At 61.3% G+C, this 17,984-nt stretch overlaps 1 protein-coding gene across 1 annotated transcript; it reads left to right on the top strand.

Annotated features, from left to right (window-relative positions):
* Window positions 1-699: 699 nt before the first annotated feature.
* On the top strand, window positions 700-17,155 carry CARMIL3 (capping protein regulator and myosin 1 linker 3). Its single transcript, XM_057722680.1, has 40 exons — window positions 700-792; window positions 2,270-2,364; window positions 2,677-2,727; window positions 2,832-2,891; window positions 2,977-3,092; window positions 3,307-3,404; window positions 3,642-3,712; window positions 3,814-3,887; window positions 4,120-4,195; window positions 4,275-4,363; window positions 4,794-4,888; window positions 5,117-5,203; window positions 5,422-5,531; window positions 5,671-5,748; window positions 6,309-6,385; window positions 6,463-6,567; window positions 6,662-6,731; window positions 7,184-7,265; window positions 7,393-7,489; window positions 7,639-7,693; window positions 7,774-7,946; window positions 8,185-8,253; window positions 8,477-8,570; window positions 8,655-8,753; window positions 9,145-9,273; window positions 9,440-9,553; window positions 10,005-10,180; window positions 10,957-11,044; window positions 11,185-11,322; window positions 11,602-11,665; window positions 11,783-11,982; window positions 12,382-12,482; window positions 13,118-13,433; window positions 13,781-13,909; window positions 14,543-14,609; window positions 14,713-14,802; window positions 16,251-16,369; window positions 16,455-16,635; window positions 16,789-16,899; window positions 17,024-17,155. The coding sequence occupies exons 1-40, from the start codon at window positions 753-755 to the stop codon at window positions 17,047-17,049; spliced, it is 4,110 nt and encodes a 1,369-aa protein (XP_057578663.1). The 5' UTR covers window positions 700-752; the 3' UTR covers window positions 17,050-17,155.
* Window positions 17,156-17,984: the final 829 nt, after the last annotated feature.

The raw sequence follows: 17,984 nt of genomic DNA, 5'->3' as shown, positions 1-17,984 counted from the left end.
GATACTAAGTCTGGATCCTAACCCTCCTCCCTGTCTCCAGGACCTGAGTGTAATGCTGGGTGTGGGGCTGTTTGCTGTGCTGCCAGCTGGGAGGAGGTGGCACGGGAATTCCCAGGTGCTACTCTCGGCCTCACACCCGCGGGGACAGTGCCAAGAACACCGCAGGGCTCCCCGAGGCTGGGCAAGCGGGAAACGAAGGACGAACTCCCGCAGATTCGGCCAGTTCCACCCTCTGCCGCGAGTTCCTTCCTTCGAGGGTCAGTGAGGACGAGCTAGACGGGTCCCGAGCAAGCAGTGAAAAGGGAGGAGCCTTGCAAGCATGACCTGGCGAGGGGTACCCAGGCCTACAAACAAAAGAAATGGGTTTTGCTCACAGTGCCCGAGGAGTGGGTGACACGGGAAGTGGGGACGCTGCCCCCCGCCTGGGAGATGGTCTGGGTTCCAGGCGACACGCACTGGGCGTAGCACGCGGGATCCGGCGGGAGGGGTGGGCGCGAGCGCGCAGGGTCTCACGCGGCTGGGGGGCGCGGCGCGCATGCTCAGGCCGGCGCCTCACCGGGCGGGGCGGGAGACCCGGCGCTCCGAGGCGGGGGGAGGAGCGCTCGCGCAGCCGCCCCTAACGGGAGCGGGCTCCGCGGCTGCTGCAGCGCTCAGCGCCGGGGCCCTGCCGGAGCCGGGTCTAGCATGTGCCGCGGCTCCCCGGCGGCGGCGACCGCGGCTCCTCTGCAGCAACAGCGGCAGCAACGGCCGCCATGGCCAAGTCCAGCGCGGAGCTCACCCGCGAGCTGCAAGGTACGAGGCTGCGGTGGTCCCCGGGACGCCCCGTCCTGGAGCCTCCCAGACCCAGTGCGTTCCTCCCCGCGGTATACCCCGCTGCCTCCCGCCCCTCATGCATCCCGGTTCCAAGGCAGCCCCCTGCCCCCTCATCCCAGCTCGGGGCATCGCTGTCCCCAGAGCATCCTTCGCTGCCCTCCTCGCCTCACCCCGTCAGGACCTACCTGTCCCAGAGCCGCCCGTCCCGATCTTCAGTGACAGGTGCAGTCCCTTCACGCTCCCTGGGGCTGGCTCTCAGCGATCCTGGCCCACCTCTCGGCGAAGCATCCTGTGTCCCCTCCGGAGAGTCCCCGTTTCCCCGCCGGGCGGGGCCAGGCCCGCCCCGCCGGGTGATGGGAGCTGCCCCAGGTCCTGACCGCCTCTGGCTCAACACCTTCCCTCCTCCCGGTTCCGCCCCGGAACTGGCTCCAGAGAGCCCCGCTAGCAGCCCGACTGCGTCCAGGCCAGCGGGGCAAAGAAGGGAGTCAGGGAAGAGCTTTAAGCTCCTGGATTGGAGCTTAAACCAGGAGCAAGGTCCCTGCAGCTCACCTACCACAGCCCCCATCCCAGCCTGCCCCCTTCTCTCTACCCGACACCCACACCTCAAGGCCTCTCCTGTTTGCGCTGTTCTCAGACTCAGTCCAAACCAAGGCCTGACCCCCCAGCATTGCCACAACCCTGACCCCCAGAGGCGGGAGCACAGGCTAGCCCACGCAGACACCAGGACGCTCAAGGATACTCAGAGGCGTGCTGCACGGTGGCGATTTCCCACACCTCCACAGGCACACAAGCACAGTATTGAGATGTGTATACACACATCTTTACAGAAACTGCACGCGCGCGCACACACACACACACACACACACACACACACACACTGGGATATCTGGATGGTTCCGCCAGCAGATGGGTATGGGACTCATTTAAACACTAATTCCTTCCTACCCCCACCCCCCTACCCACACCAGAACTGGCTGGCTCTGTGCCCCTTTCACAACTGCAAACACAGCATACTCATTCACACTCAGCCATCCCCGCCAGTGCCACACACGGGCTCCCTGGCATCTTCTTTACATGAGTAGTAAAAGGCAGACACTCACTCACAGACCACCTAGAATGTAGTCGAAGGGACACCCCCACGCCCCTACACACTGACTCACTCTGTATGTGTTGACAGCTGCTGGAGTGCATGGGTTGGAAAAATCCTTCACACGCTCCTGTGGTGTCACTCGGCTACTGTCCCCAGACTCAGGGACATCAGGAGCCAGAGTTTTCTCCACACCCCCCTGCCTTTCTAATAGAAAGAGAAAAACCACCCAAGAAGGAAAGGTCTCAGTCCTTCTTTGTCTCTCTCCGATTCCCTCTCCTGCCCTCTGCCCCTGCCCCTGGAGAGCCGTGGGTATGTGGGGGCGGCCAGGGTAAGGGGAGCTCTGAGCAGCCCCCCACCTACCTGCAGACAGCATCCGGAGGTGCCTGAGCCAAGGGGCTGTGCTCCAACAACATCGTGTCAAGCTGGAGACGAAGCCCAAGAAGTTCGAGGACCGCGTGCTGGTGAGGGCACTGGGCTGGAGGAGGGGAAGGGGAATCAAGGGCACCTGGGCTGGTGAGGTCAGGGAGCCTGGGGGAGGGCCAGGGGAGATAGAGGTGGGGAAGAGCGGAGAAGACATAGCCTGGGGGAGGGGGAGGCTGGACTGGGTAGATGTCCAGGAGCCTAAGGTGGGGCATGAGAGAGAGGGGGGACTTCCAGAGCAGAGGGTCAGCTGACAGGGGGTGAACTCAGGCTGAGGGGGCTAACAGAGGACAGGGTGACTAGGGCCCAGGAAGCAACTATTTGCTGCTGATGTTCTTTTCCCCTCTCTGAAGGCCCTGACCTCCTGGCGCCTCCACGTTTTCCCCCTTAAAATCCCAGCCAAGGTGAGTTGGGCTGATGAGCGGGAGAGTACCTGGCATGCTCCCCTCTGAGCCCAGCAGCCAGGCGCTGACCATGAGCTGGGCATCCCCATGCCCCCTCCCCCCAGGTGGAGAGCTCCTTCAATGTCCTGGAGATCCGGGCCTTCAACACTCTCAGTCAGAACCAGGTGAGCACCAGGGCTTGGGTCCCACTCCTGGGCCAGCAGGAGGAGGGAGCCCGCATCTGAGGCCCTGCTGTTCCCTCTCCCCCAGATCCTAGTGGAGACAGAGCGTGGCGTGGTGAGCATGCGACTGCCATCAGCCGAGAGCGTGGACCAGGTGACACGACATGTGAGCTCCGCCCTCGCCAAGGTCTGCCCTGGCCCTGGGTGAGTGGCAAAGGAGGAGTCTCTCTGGGGTCAGACAACAAGGAGACCTCCTTCCTCCCTCCCTCCATCCCCTGGACCTGGGCCCCTGGGGACACCAAGGAGAAGGGTTCTCATGTCCCTACTCCTGCTTTTCCTGGGGATCCAGAAGCTGTAACAGGGGAAGAATTGAGAGCTTCTTTCCACCTTTCTTGGGGTGGATTTGTTCACTTTCCAGGAGTCTAATCCGGCGTGGAAATGCAGACACCCCAGAAGGGCCCCGAGACACATCCCCCAACTCTGAGACTTCCACGTCCACCACTCACAGTGTCTGCGGTGAGCAGGGGCAGACTCGGAAGTGGGTCCTACACCACCCTGCCCCTTGCTCAGAGTCCTCTGTGTGTGGGGCTTTGCCTGCCCTGAGACTCCACAGCCCCCAGACCACAGGGGTTCAGGATGTAGCAGGGACCCAGGACGCTGGTGCATAAAGTGACCTTGACCTTTCCTTGAACTCCAAGCCCATTCCCCACCCCCCTTGCTGCTCAAGGAGCCAGTCCATCTCCTGCCCCACAGGTGGCTTCTCCGAGACCTACGCCGCCCTGTGCGACTACAACGGGCTGCACTGCCGTGAGGAGGTGCAATGGGTGCGTTGGGCAGGGACCTGGCAGGTGGGCAGCTGGGACCCAGAGGGAGGGGGCCGAGGAGGAGGAGGGGAGCAGGTGTGAGCCAGTTCCACCTCTCCAAGGATGTGGACACCATCTATCATGCCGAGGATAACCGGGAGTTCAATCTTTTGGATTTCAGCCACTTGGAGAGCCGGTAAGCAGATGGGGTAGAGACTCAACCCCCCATTCCAGCCTCAGCGCAGCCCTGGCCTTTCTAGACTCTCCCTTCTGGTCCCACCCACAGCCCCAGCTCTGTCTCCCAGCCCCCACCCTCACTGCCTTCCACCCATCTAGGCTTTCCCCTGCACAACCACCCCATTCCTAGACTCTCCTTTCCTGCCCCGCCACCTGCTCACCACTTTCCTGCCCCCTCAATTTCCCCACAGAGACTTGGCCCTAATGGTGGCAGCCCTGGCCTACAACCAATGGTTCACCAAACTCTACTGCAAGGACCTGCGGCTGGTAGGGTCCAGGAGGGGCGGTGGGAAGGGAAGAGTAGTCCCTCTCTGGCTCCTGATCACATGACCCCCTCTGTCCTCAGGGCTCTGAAGTGCTAGAACAGGTGCTACACACCCTGAGCAAGTCGGGGAGCCTCGAAGAGCTGGTGCTGGACAATGCCGGGCTTAAGACGTGAGGCCAGCCTCCTCCTTGGGCAGTGGTACCATCCTGATGTAGTCTTAGGGTCCCAGAACCTCAGAGCACGATATGGGCCTCTGAACCATCTCATTCAGCTCCTCACTTTACAGAAGAAGCCCAAAGAGGGCACAAAGCAAGTCACACCTAAGCCTCCTGACCCCCAGCTCCATGGCCTTCCCCAGTATCTCCATGCCCCGTCCCCTTCTGCCATCAACCACCGAGCAGAGTGTGCTGCTCCAGTCTTGAGGACCCGAAGCTGGGCTTTGTCTCAGCACAGCTTCCCAGGTACTCCAGAGTGACGACAAGCTCCCTGACAGACCCCGCACTGCCTCTGACCATTGCAGCCCCAGCCAGGCAGGCAGGTGGAGGAGGAGGGGAAACCCAGGGCCCAGGACAAACACATCCTTCCTCCCCTTCCCCGAAGGGACTTTGTCCAGAAGCTGGCCGGGGTATTTGGGGAGAACGGGAGCTGTGTGCTGCATGCCCTCACTCTGTCCCACAACCCCATCGAGGACAAGGGTGAGCCCCGGCACTGAATCCTACCCCCCATCACAATGCAGACCCCATCCCAGCCCAGAGCCCAACCCGGGTCTGAACAGGGGCTCTCCGACCGGATGCCAGCCCCTGCCCCAATCCTGCCATCCTCGACTCCAGGCCCATACCCCACTCAACCCCCCAGTCTGACTCTGCACCACCTGTCCCCACTGCCCATCGCTCAGTGGGCCCATTTCTCTCTCCACTCCGCAGGTTTCCTCAGTCTGAGCCAGCAGCTCCTCTGCTTCCCCACTGGCCTCACCAAACTGTGCCTGGCCAAGACTGCCATTTCCCCTCGAGGTACTTGCCCCGGGACCCCTAACCTCTGACTCTGACCCAGAGCACTGACCCTAAGCACTGCCTGGGTGTCGAGTCCCAGAGGTGTACCCACACCCTCACACAGCATCCCAGGGATCAAAGAAGGGAAAGGAGCCACATTTGGAGAGTGAGGAAGAGCTGTGTGCAAGGGGAAGAGGTGTGGGTGGGGGCCAACCCAGCCCAGTGCCCGCTGTGCTCAGGGCTCCAGGCGCTGGGCCAGACCTTCGGGGCCAACCCGGCCTTTGCCAGCTCCCTTCGATACCTGGACCTGAGCAAGAACCCTGGGCTGCTCGCCACAGATGAGGCCAACGTGAGTCCACAAATGTAGCCTCAAGCCCCTGCAGCAGCACACTCAGGCTTCAGGGCCTGGGGTGTCTGCCTGGTGGCCCTGGGGAGGGGACGGGCTCTGTCACTCCTTCACCTGCAGCCCCTCCGTCCTTCCTTCGCAGGCTCTCTACAGCTTCCTGGCCCAGCCCAATGCCTTGGTGCACCTGGACCTGGCGGGGACTGACTGTGCCGTGGACTTGGTGAGGGGTTGGTGATGGGGGAGCCAGCCCGTGGTGATCTGGGGAGGCCCGGGGTGGGTCTCTGCCTCACCCCCTCCTTGAGTACAGAGGCGGGCAGAGCTGGCAGGATGGCGTCAGGTTCAGCTGAATTACAAATCAACGACAGAGCTCACACCTTTATCCGTGCTCTGCCCAAGGTTGTGCTGGCTGTGCCTGAGAGCCAGCCCTGATGCACTGCCCGGCTGCGCGCCGCAGCACAGGGCTGAGTCCACCAGGAGGAAAGGACTCCTCCCCTAACTTGAACCAGGCACCTCAAGAGCCTGCGGTGGGCCTGGCTTTACCCATCCGCTGCCCGTGAGCCTCTCACACCCCTGGGGGCCAGGCAGGTGGGAGTAGACCCACTTTCCACGGAGGGGAAACTGAGGCTTGAAGAGGCTAAGTGGGCAGGCACAGCGGGGCTGGCACAGACGGAGGGCAGAGGGCGGAGCGCCGGGACCTCAGTGGGGAGGGAGGGGGGAGTCCTCGTCGCCCCTCCCAGCAGCCCTCCCAGCCCGTGAGCCGCTCGCGGTCTCCCCTCACAGCTTCTGGGCGCCCTGCTCCACGGCTGCTGCTCCCACCTCACCTACCTCAACCTGGCGCGCAACAGCTGCTCCCACAGGTGGGCGCACAGGTGCGGGGAGGGGCAGGGCAGGTCGTGGGTGCCCCCTCACTTGCTGACCCCAGGCATCTCCGCAGGAAGGGCCGCGAGGCCCCGCCGGCCTTCAAGCAGTTCTTCAGCAGCGCCTACGCTCTGAGCCACGTCAGCCTGTCGGCCACGAGGCTGCCCCTGGAGGCCCTCAGGTCGGGTGGGTGCGGGGTTGGGCGGCGTCCGAGGGGGCTCTCCGGGAGAAGGGGGTGAGGGGTGAAGGGGGGCCTGCTGACCTTCCTCCCACAGGGCGCTGCTCCAGGGCCTCTCCCTCAACAGTCACCTCAGCGACCTGCACCTGGACCTCAGCAGCTGTGAGGTGAGCCCTCAGCCCCCCACCCACCACCCCACGGGTCATTTCTCGGACCTAAGTCGAGCTCTAGCTCCATCTTGCCCCCCTGACCCGACCACACGTCCGCTTTCCCCTCTCCATCTGTGGCCTGCGGCCCTCTGTCTGGAGGTCATTTTCAGTCTCCAGAATCTCCTCCCTGACCGCTTTGGGGTGGGAGATACCAGGCTTTCCCACCAGATGGCAGGAGCAAGCTGTCTCCAGAGCAGCGGCCCGGAGATTTTTCCGGCTGAAGGGAGGGGACAGACCTAAGGAAGGGTCTGGTATAGAGAAGGGGCCTCCAGATTTCACCCCCGAGAAGACCTGGTATGACCTTGAATCCTGGCGCGACTCCTCTTATCTCTCAGCATTAAAGGTGCCCTATCTTCCACCCCGACCTCTGCCTCCCTGCCCCCACCCCCACCCCCACCATGTCCCTGCAGCTCCGCTCTGCTGGAGCCCAGGCTTTGCAGGAGCAGCTGGGGGCTGTCACCTGTGTGGGCAGCCTGGATCTGTCAGACAATGGTGAGTGGGGGCACTTCCCTTCCTGGGGGTCAAGTGGGGACAGGGGCCTAGAGCGTGGGGGAGGAGCCCTGAGGAGACTCCACTGAGCCTCGGGCCTCAAGGCCAGGCCTCTCCCATCTATGGCCAGGGTTTGACTCGGACCTCCTGACGCTGGTGCCCGCACTTGGCAAGAATAAGTCCCTCAAGCACCTGTTCCTGGGCAAGAACTTCAACGTCAAGGCCAAGTGAGGCCCCCTCCCTATAGCCGCAGACCCTCACTCCATCATCCGCTTATCCTTTTGGCTCACTATATTACCCCTGACCGCGTCTCCACTGCTCCAATAGCATGACCCCAGGCCCCTCCCCTCCTACTCTGAGCCCTGACTCCCCGCAGGACCCTGGAGGAGATCCTCCACAAGCTGGTGCAGCTGATCCAGGAAGAGGACTGTGTGAGTGCCTGGGCCTGGGAGGGGACCTGCAGTGACAGGGGCTGCAGGGCCTGGGCCCAACTCCCCACTTGCCCACACAGTCTTTGCAGTCACTGTCGGTGGCAGACTCGAGGCTGAAGCTTCGCACCAGCATCCTCATCAACGCCCTGGGCAGCAACACCTGCCTGGCCAAGGTGGATCTGAGCGGCAATGGCATGGAGGACATTGGGGCCAAGATGCTGTCTAAGGCCCTGCAGATAAACTCCTCCCTCAGGTGGGGCCCGCACCTGGACCCTCTCACCTGGAGCCCCAGCCCTCCCACACATACACATACATGCCCTCCCTGCCGCCTCGCTGCTCTGTACCCCAGTTTCCAGGAGACCCTTAGACCCACCTCTGAGTCAGCCTCATTACCCGGGAAGGGAGGGAGGGCTCCCGAGGGGGGGGTGTCCCTGCCCCCTAAGAGACACCCGGAGGGAAAGGTGATGAGCTGATGCTCATCCCTTCCCCAGAACTATCCTATGGGATCGGAACAACACATCCGCCCTGGGCTTTCTGGATATTGCGAGGGCCCTGGAGAGGTGAGCAGACCTGGGCCCTGCCCTGATCCAAGCCCCCAGCCTCCCTGTACCTGGGCCAGGCCCGAACTACACCAGCCGCATGTGAGCCCGCCTGACCTAATTGTACAGAAATGTTTAGAAGGACCACAGAAGAGGGAAGTGGTCAGCAGGAGGCGGGGCCTGGGGGGCACGAGCCTCTCCTGCCCACCTCTTCGCCGCCCAGCCGCGCCGCTCTGTCCCACAGCAACCACACGCTGCGCTTCATGTCCTTCCCCGTGAGCGACATCTCCCAAGCCTACCGCAGCGCCCCCGAGCGCACGGAGGACGTCTGGCAGAAGGTGGCGGCCTGAGCGGGGTGGAGCCCGAGGGGCAGGGGCCAGCCCGCCTCCCCTGGCCCTCACCCACCCACGCATCATCTGCAGATCCAGTGGTGCTTAGTGAGGAACAACCACTCCCAGACGTGCCCCCAGGAACAGGCCTTCAGGCTGCAGCAGGGCCTGGTGACCAGCAGCGCCGAGCAAGTAAACGTTTCCCTCTGGGACACGGGGCACGTGTGGGGCACGCGGGACACGGGGGTGCTGTGATGGAGCGCAGGGTGGGGCGGGAGGGGGCATGAGAGATGCAGCGTGTGGTGCCCACAGTTGGACTGAGCATGTGGGAGACCAAAATGACAGGACATGCAGCATGTGGGCCCCAAACATGAGAGAACATGTGGGCGAACAGGGGGGTCCCAGGACGATGGGCATCCCCAAGAAGAAGAGGGAACAGGCCATGGGAGGCATCACCCTTACCCCTGCCAGTGCCAGCACCAGTAGCACTGCCCAAGGGAGCCCAGCAATGGGGCACATGGGGGCCCACTGGGAAGGTGCAGATGCGGGGTCCCTGCTGACACTCCTGCCACCCGTGCTGCAGATGCTGCAGCGGCTGTGCGGACGGGTGCAGGAGGAGGTCCGGGCCCTGAGGCTGTGCCCCCTGGAGCCTGTGCAGGATGAGCTGCTCTATGCTCGGGACCTCATCAAGGATGCCAAGAACTCCCGGGCGGTGAGCCCCCCGCAGCCCCACCCTCCCCTGACAGTCTGGAGAGCCCAAGAAAGCCAGCGTGCCAACCCAGGAGTGTCCAGGCCCTGCCCGTGCACCTGCTCTCCTAGCCCAGGGACCCAGCGAGGCCGGACTCTGACCTTCTGATCAGAACACCTTCCTCCCCCAGCTGTTTCCCAGCCTCTATGAGCTGGGCCACATGCTGGCCAATGACGGACCTGTGCGGCAGAGGCTGGAGTCGGTAGCCAGTGAGGTGTCCAAGGCTGTGGACAAGGAGCTGCAGGCAAGTCCCAGGGAGGGAGCCCAGTGTTGACCAAGGCCCTAAGCCGAGGGCTGAAGTCAGCATGGGATGATTACTGTGGGCAAGAAGGAAATGCAGAATTGGGACCACTTATACTTCCACTGTGCCAAGCCACTGCTAGAAAACTGGCCTTGGATATTTGCTGCTCGTGTCAACCTTAGCCCCTGAACTCTGACCTCTCACTCTGCACTCTGATCCTTGGACTGACTCTCTCCTATTCGTGTGTCCATGTGGTAGATTGGAAGGGATACTGGCCAGGATGTGGGGAAGCCTGAGTGTCCAAGACTCTGCTGCCAACCAGCCCTGTGACCTTGGCGGGCCCCTCAGTCTCCCCACTGGGGGCTGAAATAGACAGGCTGGAGTCTCTTCCGTCGTGGTGCCAGCCCTGACCCTGCCCTCCTTGGGGCTCTGGCCTCCTTTCCCCACATACTAGGTGATCCTGGAGTCCATGGTCAGCCTAACCCAGGAGTTATGCCCCGTGGCCATGCGGGTGGCCGAAGGGCACAACAAGATGCTGAGCAATGTGGCCGAGCGCGTCACCGTGCCCCGGAACTTCATCCGAGGGGCGCTGCTGGAGCAGGCGGGGCAGGACATTCAGAACAAGCTGGAGTGAGAGGCGGGGGCGGGGCGGGGGCGGGACTTGACCTGGAGCACTTAGGGACTCAGGGACCCAGCTGTCAGCAATGAATAATGAATGACCCAATCTCCATTACAAGGGATGAATCATTAACCAACTGCAACCTTGCTATTTAGGGTCTGACTGGTCTTTGCCCTAGAAGTCTAAGTGCTGAGCTGGGTTTTAGGAGTCCGGACAGTGCGCACAGGCGTACACATACATACAGCTGCACACATACCCCAGGAATTGACCTCTAGAAACAGAGCACAGCCTCCTTGGAGGTATGAACAAAGAATAGGGGTGCATGGTCTGCACTGCCTATCCCTCCAAGTTTTCATGGCCCCTAGAGCTCTCTTTCATTCCAGTCTGAGTGCCACCTCTCACTAAAACAAAGGAAAATTATTACACAAACCCGCAAAATGACCAAGCTCAAGAACTACTGGTTCCTGCTCCTACAGCAGAGACCAGCGGAATTCACTCTGCACCTCATTTTGCCTCGCTCTGTTCCACTGGAGCTCCAGGGGCCTGACCCAGAGCCCCTCTACTCCTCCTTCCCCTCAGTTCCTCTTCATCCACACTTCCCATCCACACACCCCTAGGCTGGAAGGGCTGTGGGTGGAGCTGGTAGACCCCAGGTGCCTCCTACAGCAGCTGTGTCCTCCGTGGGCTGCCAGGGCAGCTGGTCCACTCCCTCGGGTATCTGGGGAAGGCTGGGGTGGAGGCTCAGGGACAGGGAGAGGGGAGCTGAGCTACCCTCCTGTGCCCACAGTGAAGTGAAGCTCTCAGTCGTCACCTACTTGACTAACTCCATAGTGGACGAGATCCTGCAGGAGCTGTACCACTCCCACAAGAGCCTGGTAAGACTTCGGAGCCTCAGCCAGGCCCAGGCATGTCCTCTACCCCATATCACCCCCGTCTCCCCCACCAACTCTCCCCATCAAGGGCCTGAGAGGCGAGCAGCTTCCTTGGGCTCCTGTTCACACCTGTCCTTCTCCAGGCCCGACACCTGGCCCAGCTAAGGACACTATCAGATCCACCAGGGGGGCCAGGCCAAGGACAGGATCTGTCCTCCCGTGGCCGAGGCCGGAACCATGACCATGAGGAGACCACAGATGATGAACTTGGGACCAACATCGTGAGCACTCGCACTCCCCTCCTCAACCTTGGTCCTGGCCCTGAATCTGAAAAACACTGTCCTCTTCTAATCCCTGGGCTCTACTCTCTGCCCCTCACTGTGTCTCATCCCCTCTCCCCCCATCCCACCCAGCCTCTTCCCTCATCCCATTTCCCCGGCCGCCTAAAGACAGGGAGGCAGGATGGACTCTAAAGAGAAGGCTTTATGAGGCATGGGAGGCTCCAGGTGAGGCTCCTGGGACTTGTCACCTGGGCCCACCATTCCCCTCCATCTCTGCAGGACACCATGGCCATCAAAAAGCAGAAACGCTGCCGCAAGATCCGGCCAGTGTCTGCCTTCATTAGTGAGTCTTCCAGCCTCAGGGGTAATGGCCCTGATTCCCTTTCTTTTATCTCTGCCTCACCAGCCTGCTTTCTCCCCATCCCTCCTGCCAGTCCCTCTAACGCTGCTGTCCCCACAGGTGGGAGCCCTCAGGACATGGAAAGCCAGCTGGGGATCCCCCCTGGCTGGTTCTCAGGACGCGGGAGCAGCCAGCCCACAGCTAGTGGCTCCTGGGAAGGTCTATCTGAGCTGCCCACTCATGGCTATAAACTAAGGCATCAAACACAAGGGAGGCCCCGGCCCCCCCGGACCACCCCTCCGGGACCTGGTCGGCCCAGCGTGAGTCCCCAAGGCCTCACGAGAGGACCAACTTCACTTAGCAATGCCAGAGCCAGGGATCCTAGCTCTAGGACACCAATGCCAGAGGTACTAGCCTTGGGGGATAGGGCAGGGGCCCAGGCAGGTCATGGAACAGAAGAAGGGTTATCCAGATTGGAGGAGCTAGACCTTGTCACAGATAGGAAACCTCTGTCTGCTAGACAGTGGCAGTTCTCAGTTTGGTAAGATAGATAGAGAGTCCAGAGCTGCCAAGTTTAAGAAATGCCCAGGTAGCCTGAAGTCTACGTTTCCATGGGGCCAAGAAGAGGCACGTCCAAGGCCAAAGGGGAAGGCCTTATTAGACGGGAGGAGGGCTTCCTCACCCAGGTGATATATCCTACAGGACTTTCCTCCCAGCAGGCACCAGTACCTGGGGCCCGTCAGGAGAACGGAATGGCCACCCGCCTGGATGAGGGGCTGGAGGACTTCTTCAGCCGAAGGGTCATGGACGAAAGCTCCAGGTGTGGCACCCAGGCACCCCCCCAATTTCAGCAGGCCCCGAGGCCCTGGGGGGCTCCTGTGTCTGCCCATCTCCCAGGGAGGCCTCTCCAGTGGCAGTGCCCCAAAGCCTGTCTCTCTGGGACATGTCCCCCCACATTCTCTTTCTTCCCCACCCAGCCTTTAGTTCCCGTGTTCTCTGACTGTCCTCAGGATAGCCAGAAAGAATGGGGCCAGAGTGAGCTACCACAGTGGGATGGGGGGTGGGGGGGGCGTAGAGCAGGCCCTGGGATGGGGTGACGGTTAGTGACACCAGGTCTGGAGGGTATGTTCTGTCCCTGTCCTGCACAGACGCCCCAGCATCTCTCCAGATGGAACTGGGTCACTTGGAGAGGCTGAGAGGAGATGGGGGAGGGGTGCCTGGGAGGGAAGAGGCTGCTGGAGGGCTACGATGGAGAAGGTGAGGACACCATCCCCTGAGAATAGGCGGAAGGGGTTATGGAGCAGCAGGAAAGACTAGATGAGAGAGGAGAGCAGGAGGTTCCTGGGAGCTAGGACTGGCCTAATGCCAGCACCATCCTGGGCCCTGAACAACCTCAGCATCTGGCATTGGTGTCTCCCCCATGACTTTGTCACTAACTCACCCGACCCTGCCCAGCTACCCCCGGACGCTGAGGACCCTGCGGCCAGGCCTCTCGGAACCGCCACTGCCCCCCCTCCAGAAGAAGAGGCGCCGAGGCCTGTTTCACTTCCGCCGGCCCCGGAGCTTCAAGGGGGACAGGGGGCCAGGGTCCCCCACCACCGGGCTCCTCCTCCCTCCGCCTCCACCCCCACCCCCAACTCAGGAGACCCCCCCCAGTCCAGATCCCCCCAGCCTCGGCAGTAACTCCTCCCCCTGCTGGAGCCCGGAGGAGGAGAGCAGCCTCCTCCCTGCGTTTGGCGGGGGCCGGGGGCCTTCCTTCCACAGGAAGATGGTAAGTGAGGCAGGGGTGCCGAGTCCTGGTTTGCTCCCCACACATAGCCCATCCACCCACCCCCCCCACCCCAGGCAATTAATGGGAGAATGCTAGGGCTCGAGGTTCAGGGGAACGTTTGTCATCCCAAACCTCACTCCTTGGCTCCTTGGGCTAAGCCTGGTGACCCAGAGCATGCTGGGAGTCCAGCATGCAAATGAGGGCAGTGGAAGGACGCCCCCGAGGGTCAGGGTAGGGCTCCCCCAGCCAGGGGGCGCAGAGGGGCAGGGGCCTTCCCCTGCTCCCTTACTGCCTGTGGAGCCCCTTCTCCATCAGGAACTGCTTCTAAACCTGAAACCTTGTTGCAGGGCGCCGAGGGGGCGGAGCCTGGGGAGGGGGGCCAGGCCCCCGGGACAGCACAGCAGCCTAGGGTCCACAGCGTCGCCCTTCCAGGGTTGGGAAGAGCCAAGGGTTGGAGCTTCGACGGGAAACGAGAGGTGAGGGGAGCCTGGGGCGGAGCACTGAGGGTCTCGCGGGTCCCTGCCTACCACCCCACCCCACAACGGCCCTACGGTTGGTAGGTCAATGGAGAGAGCAGTGCTTTGGAGGAGAAGGTGTCAGCTGCCGTTCTGCCCCTACCCTTACTGTGGAACCCTGGACCAGTCGCTTAACCCTCTGGAGCCTCTGCTTCCTTGTAAAGTGTGTGGCCCTAAAAACACCTCTAGCTCTATTTCCCAAATTTTGGTGACTTGATTACCACCTTTTTTGACTGTTTTTTACCTTCTCCACATACCAGAGCATTATTTATGTAAGATTTTTATTTAAGTCAATTCACCTTTTTAAACTCAGCCTGGACCTAAGCATTATCATCTTTAAAATTACAGGCTTGTTGTACTAGTCATGTCTTTTCTACTACACATAAAATAAACGCATGTTAAAATAACCGTACGTTCATTTTTGTAAACCATTTCCTATATCCCTGAGGTGGTATGCGTACTACTCTTTGGGAAAAACAGTCTGAGTGCCTAGGGACTAATGCCATGAGATGCTAGAGCAGAAGCCCCTTGCTAACTGCAGTCCCCACATGGAAGGGACTTTATTTTTATGACCTGACTCAGCTGTCCTTTCAGGGCACAGGCCCAGACCCGGAGGGCAGCGTGCAGTCTTGGCAGAAACGGCGCTCTTCAGATGACGCAGGTGAGACTGGTCTCCCTCACTTCCTTCCTTTGACCCCTCTCTCAGGGCCCTCTTAACATGCCTTTTCTCCTTCCCCCTTTCCCGTCCCCTCCCTCCACTCCAGGGCCTGGAGCCTGGAAGCCCCCACCACCACCCCAAAGCACCAAGCCAAGCTTCAGTGCCATGCGCCGAGCAGAGGCCACGTGGCACATAGGTATGGAGAGCCTCTTCTCTGGCAACAGCTCTGAAAGCCCGGGTGTGTCCACGGACACAGAAGCCAGCTAAGGTGGGGCAGTAGAATGTCAACACGGTGAAAATGCTTCAGGATATTTACAAACTTACATGCAAAAGAAACACACAACCCAATCCAAAGAAAGGTCCTGCAGAACAAAAGTGGCTTTGCCAGGCTTAGCTGACAAGGAACAACACTTTGTGGATGGTTCCGGGGAATTCTCTAGAGCGGGGGTGTTAGCAGAATGGCACCCTCTGTAAAGAAGGCCTCTCTCTGCACCCCAGCTGGGGAAAGGGTAGGCAGTACCAGCCACACCAGGCCTACCTCAAACACTCCAGCCTCCTCCAAAACGCATTCAGCAGGCCACCCTCCACTCACGCAGAAAGGTGCCACGCAGAAGCGGCAAGAGCCCCTGCCTCGGAGGCCAGAGGCCCCGGGTGTTAGTGCCGGCTCAGTCACCACCCACAGTGCTGACCGCAAACAAGGCATTACTTCCCGGAGTAGAGGGTGAGGGACCGTAGTGTGACACCTCCCTCCTCCTTGGTTCAGAGCACCTTTCGCTCAGGGAGCCGCTGAAGGAGAGCCAGCCAGTTTGGCATCGGCCTCCGTTCCCAGAGGTCTGGAATGTGACCCTCCAACAACACTGACAGGGACACATCTCCCTGGAGAGGCCGACCCTCCCTTCCCTCCTCCACTCCCACCCCAGCGCTAGAGCACAAGGGCGCGGTGCGGAGCCAGGCTGGCCCGAGGCTTGGCAATGCCTGTGCCCCTGCCCCGTCCTCCAAGGCCGACCCAGCGCCAGGGGCCTCTTCGCTGATGATCCCGTCCCACACAGACTAGTTGAGACACCCAAAGAGGGGCTCCATCCTTCATTTGGGAGACCACGATTGTCAGGTGCTCCCCCCACACACCCCTACCACCAGCACCCTCACCTGCACCTCGCAGAGCCACACACGCACAACCCCATCCACGTGGCATATCCTCGGGCTCAGGGTGCACACAGCCACAGAGGCAGGGCGGGGGGTGCGGTGAGGTTGCCAGGCTCCTCTCCTCCAGGCTCACCATCTGAATCAGACTGGCAGAGAGTCCTAAGAATGCCAGGCTGCAGCCTTGGCAGGGCCCCGGGGCACTGCAGCCCTGGATGGGCAGCCATGCCTGTGGACCCAGCAGGCTCCAGGGCCCTGTTTCTGTCCCTGCTCTTCAAGAGGGTCAGCCCGAGCCCTCTGCAGAGGTGACAGGCTCAGGAAGATCCTGGGGACCAAGGGCTAAGGAAACATGAGAGCAGAAGGGGACATCCAAGGCAGAGACATAGGAGCAAGTGGGTTCAGAGGGGAACGTCCTGGCCTCCAGGGCTTCACAGGGACAGGGGACAGGGAGGGCTATGCAAGAATGTCTTTTCCTGCAGTTTCTCCTCTCTTCCCACCCCCCAGCTGAGGAGAGCGCCCCCAACCACAGCTGCCAGAGCCCCAGTCCAGCCTCCCAAGATGGGGAGGAAGAGAAGGAGGGGGCCCTATTCCCAGAAAGGACAGTTCCCGCTAGGAATGCCAAGGTGAGAGCCAGCGAGGCAGCGGGGAGGACACTTTAGTGAGGCCAAAGGACAAGCTAACTGACTGAGCATCTTCCTTCTTTGCCAGCTGCAGGACCCTCCTTTAGCTCCATGGCCCCCCAAGCCCGTGGCTGTGCCCAGGGGTCACCGGCCCCCCCAGGAGCCAGGGGGCAAGGAAGAAGCTGAGACTGGGGGTGCAGCCCTGGGAATGAACAAACCCCGGCTAAGGCTGGGCTCACAGCAGGACCAAGAGGAGCCTGAGGTCCAAGGTCTGCCACCTGGCTAGAGGGGGTGTGGGGCACCGCATCAGGTCTCTTCCTGGGCCCAGGTTGAGTGACAGACAGCCAGGACTCACAGCCTGCATGAGTGGCCAGCCTGTGAGCCCCACTCATGTGCCAGGCCTGCCTTGACTGTCATTTTAGGGCCCCCTGATCCAGGCCGCCGGACTGCCCCCCTGAAGCCCAAGAGGACACGGCGGGCACAGTCCTGTGACAAGCTGGAGCCAGATAGAAGACGGCCCCCTGACCCCACAGGTGCCAGAGGGGTGGGCGAGAGGGTGGTCTCCCTTGCCACCCATCCATCTGATGAGGTGCCCCCACACAGGGCAGCTGGCTCTCCCTGCCCGGGAAACAGGGCTCCCTGGGTTTTCCCCAGCAGGAACCAGTGAGCCAGGAACAGATTGACAGCCGCGGCAGCACCCTCCCCAGCCCTCCTCTCGACATGTGCCTCACGAGGACTCAGACCCCCACCCACCCCCACCCCTCCAAGCCCCCCTGCCAGCCCAGGTCCCACAGGAGTAGGATGAGGCCTGGGGGACAGGACGTGGGGGGCAGGAAGGGAGGGAGCAGCCTGCAGAGAGGGAGGCACTGCTTGCTCTGCAGACCTTGGGGGGGGGGGGGGCGTCTCCTCTCCTGGGAGGGCGGATATCTGTCCCTCTATCCCCAGGGGCTCTCTCTCCACTTGTATAGAATAAAAAAACAAAATCACTGCCTGCCTGTCTCTGCTGTCTTCCCTGTGTTCTGGTCCTATTCCCCACCCCCACAAGCTGTTCCCCTTCCCTCAAGCCCCCACAGTGGGGAACATCCCCCCAGGGATGGGGCTAGAGCTGTAAGGGGAGAGGCAGAGACTGAAGAGCTGCTGGACGGGAGGGGACTCAGAAGTCCCTAAGCAGGGTGGGGGTTATGTGCAGGGTCTGGGCTGCACTGGCTGGAGAAGGGGCCACGATGGCAGAAACCAACACCAGTGTGTATTGGGCTTTGGGGAGGTGCAGTGGGATAGGGGAGATCCCGGTGTCCCAGGAGGAGATTGGGGAGCAGGGCTCTCTGCTCTGTGTGCGTGTGTGTGTGTGTGTTTACACACAGGCAGGCTCACTAATGGGGGAGTTAAATGATGTTGTGTCATCCTTGGGGCACCATCAATAGTCAGAAATCCCAAGAGCAGAGTGGCCTGCAGGTGGGCAGAAGTGCCTATGGCAGGAGAAGTTCAATGATTAAAATTAATCATTTCCCATCAGGGTACTAACAAATACCAGCTTGGCATTCAAGACTGGTCAGTAGCCTCTTCCTCTGTGAAGCCTTCCTGATGCCTTCCCCTGACTCATCCAAATTGAGCCCTCCCT

This window comes from Hippopotamus amphibius, chromosome 2 (assembly GCF_030028045.1).
Source record: "Hippopotamus amphibius kiboko isolate mHipAmp2 chromosome 2, mHipAmp2.hap2, whole genome shotgun sequence".
Taxonomy (NCBI): domain Eukaryota; kingdom Metazoa; phylum Chordata; class Mammalia; order Artiodactyla; family Hippopotamidae; genus Hippopotamus; species Hippopotamus amphibius.
The sequence above is the reverse complement of the archived record's forward strand: the minus strand, read 5'-3'. Positions and strand labels throughout refer to the sequence as shown.